The sequence below is a fragment of the Miscanthus floridulus genome, chromosome 8 (genome assembly GCF_019320115.1).
Source record: "Miscanthus floridulus cultivar M001 chromosome 8, ASM1932011v1, whole genome shotgun sequence".
In the NCBI taxonomy this organism is placed as follows: domain Eukaryota; kingdom Viridiplantae; phylum Streptophyta; class Magnoliopsida; order Poales; family Poaceae; genus Miscanthus; species Miscanthus floridulus.
The window spans coordinates 15,374,758-15,382,511 of NC_089587.1; the positions used below are offsets into that span (position 1 = coordinate 15,374,758).

General features: G+C 57.2%; 2 protein-coding genes across 3 annotated transcripts; both read left to right on the forward strand.

Annotated features, from left to right (window-relative positions):
* The first annotated feature begins 927 nt into the window (after nucleotides 1-927).
* LOC136475818 (trihelix transcription factor ASR3-like) lies at nucleotides 928-3,753 on the forward strand. 2 transcript variants are annotated; one of them, XM_066473443.1, is made up of 3 exons: nucleotides 928-1,888; nucleotides 2,726-2,748; nucleotides 3,225-3,484. In XM_066473443.1, exons 1-3 carry the CDS (start codon nucleotides 1,027-1,029, stop codon nucleotides 3,330-3,332), a joined length of 993 nt encoding a protein of 330 aa, XP_066329540.1. In that variant the 5' UTR covers nucleotides 928-1,026; the 3' UTR covers nucleotides 3,333-3,484. The 2 variants fall into 2 exon arrangements, with proteins under 2 accessions (XP_066329540.1, XP_066329539.1); XM_066473442.1 differs by lacking the exon at nucleotides 2,726-2,748 and having other exon boundaries at nucleotides 3,225-3,753.
* A 469-nt stretch (nucleotides 3,754-4,222) lies between these two features.
* Nucleotides 4,223-7,053, forward strand: LOC136475816 (pollen receptor-like kinase 5). The gene is made up of 3 exons (XM_066473440.1): nucleotides 4,223-5,152; nucleotides 5,271-5,951; nucleotides 6,050-7,053. The coding sequence occupies exons 1-3, from the start codon at nucleotides 4,459-4,461 to the stop codon at nucleotides 6,646-6,648; spliced, it is 1,974 nt and encodes a 657-aa protein (XP_066329537.1). The 5' UTR covers nucleotides 4,223-4,458; the 3' UTR covers nucleotides 6,649-7,053.
* Nucleotides 7,054-7,754: the final 701 nt, after the last annotated feature.

The window sequence follows — 7,754 nt, forward strand, 5'->3', positions numbered from 1 at the left end:
AGAAGAAGGACCCGATGATCCTGGTAGCCTTCCTCTCCCTCGTTCTTCTCCTTTTCCACCGTTGTTACCCGCGCTTTCTCTTGGTCTATAAAAGAGAAAGCAGGGCGCCCCATAAAGGGGATCGACCCAACGAGACCCGATTGGATCTAGATCCGCATAAGAGCACGACACGAACACACGACTGAGGAACGATCGAGCTCTCAGCACCCGTTCACTCCTTCCACCAGAGACGTAGGATCATTTTCCTTTCTCACCCGTTTGTAACATCTACTACGAACTTTCAGTACTAATAACACAAGCAGCAGCGACGAACTGAACGTAGAAATTTTCTACTCTAACTAGTATAAACTTCGTGTCCTCTAAAACATAACCTCCGAACCAGACACGCAATACTCATGCGTTTCACAGTCGTGTGTGATCTCAAAGCCGCGTGTCTCTCTCTCTAGCACTGTTCATAGTCAAGTCGCCAAGTCGGTCGGCCGGCAAGTCAACAAAAAGCGTTCAGTTAGTGGTGGCACGTTCACAGGATCACAGGCCAGTCTGGCAGTCTCTGTCAGGGATCCTGTCCGGTAGCAGCGATGCTGCTAGGCAGCAGCACGTTGTTTGTTGGGCTGGAGCTGGACGCAGCGACACGCGACCGCGACGCCGTGGTGGACTATGTGTGCACGGGAGGAACGTGGCTGAAGGGTGGGTCCATCTTTGTTCGGCCAGTTGGCACCGCCGGCCCGGCAGGGGAAAACGTCCCACGGGCCACCGGGTCGGTAGGAAGAAGGCCCAAGGCCTCTGTCCGGCACTGCGATGTGTGGCATGCGCCCGCGGCCCGCCCAAGGAGCCGGGCCGACCCTCGTCCCGGAGAAGTGCTGGTGGTGGAACTGGAACGTGCAGGCCACTCTCGTCTCGGCTCCCGGCTCCCGGCTCCACGACACGACAGCACACAGTGCGCACACTCACTCGGGTCTCGAGAGCTCCCTACCCCGCGTGTCGCCCCGCCGCCCTCGACGGCGACGCCGCGCCGTGCCCAGCCCCATGGATCCCGCCGCTGCGGACCAGCCGTGTGTCATCCAGGCGCTCCCGGCGAACTGCAACACCCTCCCGCCGCTCCTGGTCCAGGCGCTCCCGGCCCAGCACTCCCCAGCCAAGACCAACAACACGCCGCCCTGCCCCGCCGCCAAACGCCGCCCCGCGCCTGCCCCGCCGGGCCCGGCGCCCCCGAGCCCTCGCCGCACCCGCTCAGGCGGCGCGCCGGAGTGGACGCCCGCCGAGACGCTCGCGCTCGTCGCCGAGGTCGCGGCCGTGGACGACGGCTGGTCCCGCTCCGTCTCCGCGTTCCAGAAGTGGGCCATGGTCGCCGAGAACCTCGCCGCCTCCGAGGCCTTCGCGTCGGGGCCCAGGACCCGGCGCGGGCGCGGGAGCGGGAGCGGGAGCAAGAGGACTGCCGGGGAGTGCCGCCGCCGCTGGGAGGCGCTGGCGGCGGAGTACGGGGCCGTGCGCCGCTGGGAGCTGCGCACCAGGGGAACGTACTGGGAGATGGGCGCGGCGGCGCGGAGGAAGGCCGGCCTTCCTGCGGAGTTCGACGCCGAGGTGTATGGGGCCATGGATGCGCTCATACGGGTCGAGGAGGCGCTGCTTGCGGATGCTGCGGGCGGTGGTGCGGGTGGGGAGGAGGTGGAGGGCTTGGTTGGCGGCGGTGCCGGCGTCGGCGTCGAGGTGGGTGAGCAGGACGGCGGTCACTCTGGTGAGGCTGAGGTTGGAAAAGAGCAGGTGCAGGAGGATGCATCAGCAGGAGAGGAGGAGGAGCCACAGGAAGAGAAGGAGGAGGAAGATGTCGATGAGGATGGAGAAGAAATGCAGGAGGATGGGGGCAATGCTGATGCTTCAAATGACTTGGGTATGTGCAAATCATCCACTTTTCGCTTTTGAATGCACTGATTCTGTTGTCATGTGCTTATGATCGCGATAGCTTTGCTTCTGCTTACTGAAGATGTAGTCTGGTTATGAAGCTTATGTCAAGACTGCAATGATGTGTCATGTGTCATGTGTCATTACATGGAGGTGACTGTGCAAGTAGGAGGATTTATAACAGAAAAAAGTGGGAGATTGAGCAGGGCATTTGATTAGCAGTGATGGGCCTAATATGGTTTTGGTTCTAGGGGATTCATCAGTGAAATTTGATGTCAGTCAAATATGCCAATACCATTATTAGGAATGACCGTATCATCATAAGAAGACAAAATTTCAGTCACAGTATTTCTGTTGTACTGGTTATTGGGGAAATAAGGCTCATTCTGATTGGTCATGTCCCATTGTAGTGCCCAATTACGATATCTTTTCCTGTTTTGTCATGTCCACACTTAGTGGGTAGTGCGGGATAGCATAGCCTCATTGGTCTGTTATAGTTTTTCACGTAGGCAAAATAGCTAGGGAAACCAGGTAAATGTTAACAAACCATGAGAACAAGCCACAAAAGTTTTACAAAATTGTCAAGAAATTATCAGATGTAGGGAGGCATGTCCTATACATGTGTAAAATGAAACTTGAAGTCCAACCTCATTGGCAGACGATGAAAACTTACCACCTTTTTTTTTAAAAAAAAGAAAAAGATTCAACTTTTAGCTTCACTAGATATGTTCTCTAATGTATTATGGTATCTAACACGTCATTTGATCCCTTGTTACTGTCTTGTGGTTGTGGTCTATAAAGTCATGAAGCAATTTTTTTTTTGCAGCCAGCTTTGGATTCAATGCCATGGTACGGTGATTCTTGACTGAAAACAGTCCATTAAAAACGATTTATGGTTTGTAAAGTTGTATTGGAGAACTTTTTTGTAGCTTAAAGTCCTAAAATTATCCGTATCAAAGTTTAAACTGTCTATGGAAACTTTTGGCATAAATATAATTTCATGAATAGTATCAATTTATTTATGTTTGTAGCAAATGGGCATCAATCGTCAAGTAATACAATATTGCGTTGTTTGATAATATGCACAATATGTTAGACAAACAGTTTGCTTTAGGAACTCATTTGTATTCATCGAATATACATTTGTTCCTGGTGTTGGATAGGATTATAGTGTATGCTGCAACGAGCCAACACAATATGAGTTCCCTACAGTTCCATGTTCCAACTCTGATTCATACCTTGTACTATCAGCCTGTATTCTTGTTCCTTTTGTCTTGTCATATTTTTTGCTGCTGCCTTACTTTCTTCACAATATATTTGTGTAGAAGGGCAAGAGACCGGGACAAGTATTGAACCCGACAAAAGCCAAAATATTGCATGGGAGCTGGCAAACAAGTTACACGAGAACGCGCAGCATATCCACACCATACTGAACGAAGAGGCCGACCAAGATGGTGGCCAGAATCATGCTCTTGGTGGTTTGATGCTGCCTGATGCAATGGAGGCCACCCGCCAAAAAGCCGATGAGCTGATCAAGTCGCTAGGCGGGCTTGTCAGCTACCTGAACCAATTCACCGAGCTGGTCAAGGAAACTGGGTTCGAGAACATCGCCGGTATGACCTGATGCACGAGACAGCAGCCACGCAGGCCTCCTTTGGAGGATTAGATGATCATGCTGCTTAACGTTTTAGCGCTGTAGTTTCTCTGTGTCGTCCTTCATCTTTGTAAATATGCGGCACTGTATGACGACCGCCCAGCCCGGGTGGTGTAGGGTTTGTAGCAGACAATGTTAGGTGCCTTGACAGCACCGCTGTTCTGGGCTTCTGGCCCTTGATTAGTGAGATTAGATGCTCACATCTGTTGTCTGGCGTTCCTTTCAGTTCTGGCCCTGAAAATCCCTGATGGTGAGAGATCAGATGCCTCAATTTGGTAGCAGTAGCAGATGTTCTCAGATGCATCACATACTCACATGTGAGATATAAGATGGGTGGGTGATGAGGCTGTAGTAATTTGGGATTAAACCAGAATGTTGCGAGGTTGGTGTCCTGGGGACATGGCATCTTTTTTTTTTCCGACCACGCCGAAGCGCGTTTTTCATTAAGAAGAAATGGGGACATGGCATCTGTTGTTGCTGACAAAAAATGAACCATGAACTGGCCAAGGCTAAAACCTGCTCTCGCAGCCAACTCCAACCACGAATGACACAGAAACCGGCCGCAGCAACAGACACAACAGACGCTGCTGTGTCTGCCGTCTCTTCTCCCGCCTATTCTTAGGCTCTCTACCTCCCTCCCCACCCGGCGTCGCGACCCATCACCGCATTTCCTCTACCCGCCACCTCCTCTCTCCCCTCCATTCTCTTGACCCATGCACACGCGGGACGCGTAGCTTCGCCCTCGGCTCCTCCAACGACGACGCGCACGGGCGTGCGTGCATGCGGCGAGCGGTCACAGCCCCTCCGGCAAGGTGACCACCGCCGCGCGCGTGAAGACACCGGCTCGCCTCGGCTTGGTTCGTCTCGTCTCGTCGGACGACTCGCTCGGCGCTGCCCGCGTCCCCATGGCGCGGCCGCGGCCGCACGGCCACATCGTCCGCGTCGCCTTCGCCCTCGTCTTCGCCTTCGCCTCTACCGTCCTCCTGTCGCCGGCCGCGGAGGGCGTCCAGGAGGGCGACGTGCTGATCGCGTTCCGGGACACGCTGCGCGGGCCAGACGGCGCGCCGCCGGGCCCGCTGCGGAACTGGGGCACCCCGGGCCCATGCCGGGGCAACTCCTCCTCCTGGTACGGCGTGTCGTGCCACGGCAACGGCTCCGTGCAGGGCCTGCAGCTGGAGCGGCTCGGCCTGGCAGGGAGCGCGCCCGACCTGGCCGTCCTCGCCGTGCTCCCGGGCCTTCGCGCGCTCAGCCTCTCCGACAACGCGCTCACCGGCGCCTTCCCCAACGTGTCCGCGCTCGCCGTGCTCAAGATGCTCTACCTGTCGCGGAACCGCCTGTCGGGCGCCATCCCCGAGGGCACGTTCCACCCCATGCGCGGCCTCCGCAAGCTGCACCTCTCCTCCAACGAGTTCTCCGGTCCCGTCCCGGAGTCCATCACCTCGCCGCGGCTGCTGGAGCTGTCGCTCGCCAACAACCACTTCGAAGGCCCGCTGCCGGACTTCTCCCAGCCGGAGCTCAGGTTCGTCGACGTCTCCAACAACAACCTGTCCGGACCCATTCCGGTAGGGCTCAGCCGCTTCAATGCAAGCATGTTCGCAGGTAGTATATCGATCGATCGATCCATCGATTCTCGCTCTCCTCGTCTTTAGTTTTCTTTCCGGCGAAATCCTCTCGATATGTCTTGTTGATGAACGACGACGATCTGCATGCGATGCAGGCAACAAGCTCCTCTGCGGCAAACCACTAGAGGTGGAATGCGACAGCTCGGGGTCGCCGCGCACGGGCATGTCGACCATGATGAAGATCGCCATCGCGCTCATCATCCTCGGCGTGCTGCTCTGCGCCACGGGCATCGCGTCGGGCGCCCTCGGCCGCCGGAAAAGAAGGCCGAGGCGCGCGGCCGCTGAGAGGCTGGGCAGCGGCGACCAGACGCCCTCCAAACCGAAGCTCAACACGGCGCCGGCCGTCAACATCGAGAACGCGGCCAGCACCAGCCAGCCGCGCGCCGCTGCCGCGGCCGGCATGGCCGGGGCCGGCGCCGCCGCCGCCGCGGGGAAGCGCCCGCGCCGCGACGAGCACGGGCGGCTGGTGTTCATCCAGGAGGGCCGCACCCGGTTCGAGATCGAGGACCTGCTCCGGGCGTCCGCCGAGGTGCTGGGCAGCGGCAACTTCGGGTCGTCGTACAAGGCGACGCTCTGCGAGGGCCCCGCCGTGGTGGTGAAGCGGTTCAAGGACATGAACGGCGTCGGGCGGGAGGACTTCTCGGAGCACATGCGCCGCCTCGGCCGCCTCGCCCACCCCAACCTCCTCCCTCTCGTCGCCTACCTCTACAAGAAGGAGGAGAAGCTCCTCGTCACCGATTACATCGTCAATGGCAGCCTCGCGCAGCTCCTCCATGGTATGGTGCTCTCCTACAATACATAGAACAAGAAAATGAAATGGAATATAGCTGGGTGATTGATTGGTTCTGACGAACTTGAACTTGATGATGATCAGGTAACAAAGGGTCGCTCTTGGACTGGGGGAAGCGTCTGCGGATCATCAAGGGCGCGGCGCGGGGGCTGGCGCACCTGTACGACGAGCTGCCGATGCTGACGGTGCCGCACGGGCACCTCAAGTCCTCGAACGTGCTGCTGGACGGCGCGTTCGAGGCGGTGCTATCGGACTACGCGCTGGTTCCCGTGGTGACGGCGCAGATCGCGGCGCAGGTGATGGTGGCGTACAAGGCGCCCGAGTGCATCGCGCCGCAAGGGAAGCCGTCCAAGAAAAGCGACGTGTGGAGCCTGGGGATCCTCATCCTCGAGATACTCACGGGCAAGTTCCCGGCGAACTACCTCCGGCAGGGGCGGCAGGGCAACGCCGACCTCGCCGGGTGGGTGCAGTCGGTCGTCACGGAGGAGCGCACCGGCGAGGTGTTCGACAAGGACATCACGGGGGCCAGGGGCTGCGAGGCCGACATGGTGAAGCTGCTCCAGGTCGGCCTGGCCTGCTGCGACGCCGACGTCGACCGGAGGTGGGACCTCAAGACGGTCATCGCGCGCATCGACGAGATCCGGGAGCCCGACGCCGCCGCCTCCGACTCGTCATCGTCCTAGGCGAGCACCCGCGTGTGTACTTGACCAAGCAAATCCCACTGATCGATCAGCAACTCGTCGACGTCGTGCGTGCATGCCTGAGCTACCTCCGAGACGAAGATTTACATACGTGGCGTGGCGGCCATGAGCATGAATGAATCGGTTGCTTATTTGGTTCCACAAATCAACTAAAGTTGGATGCGTTGGTCGGCTGATCGATTTGATGAACAAATGCGTTTGGGATGGGATAAATCATGGTAATACGCTTTCTGATATGTTCATGGGAAATTTCCGATCGTGTAAATTGGTTTAGCTTAATTAATCTTGTCACAGGAAAAGAGGTGCTAGTGTAGTAGTGTGTAAGGTGCTTTAAATTCGTCTGTCTTGTAATTATGTTTAATTCGTACAAATTCTTTCATACTCAAATTAAAATCCAGTAATGCTCCTACTCGAACGTCCGACGCTTCGAACATGCGTCAGAAAACGATTCGACCGGCGCCTCGTCTTATCCGCCCTCTCGACGCCCTCCCCATCCCCTTCCCGTGTCCGCGTGCTTCACTTCTCTCGCTCTTCTCGCCCTTTCCTCCGCCCGGCTCCTCCACTCTCTCGCTCTACTCGCGCGCCACCACCCCTCCCTCCCTCCGCGACCTCCATGCCGCGACGGCGGCGGCTTCCGGTGAGCCGCCCCTCCCTCCCTCCCTCCCTCCGTGACCTCCATGCCACCGAAGAGGAGGGCGGCGGAGGTGGCTTCCGGCGAGCCGACCCTCCCTCCCTCCCTCCCTCGCTCCGCGACCTCCATGCATCCGAAGAGGAGGGCGACGACATTGGCTTCCGGCGATGTAGGTGGGTCTTTCTCTGGATCTGAGCCCTCCTCCTCCTCCTCCTCTCTCCTTCCTCCTCATCTGGATTTGAGCCCTCCTCCTCCTTCTCCTCCTCATCCTCCTCCTCTTCTGGATCTGGATCTGAGGGAGGCAGCGGTGGCTAGGGTTCCAGCGAGCTCTATTGTAGTAGGCTTGCTTTGCTGTTGCAACAAACAATATTTCTTTGTTGCATTAGTCTTTTTTTTTCTGATGTTGCATCTCGCATTGAGCCTTTTGTTTCTGTTGTTGCAATAGCGTCGTTTTGCT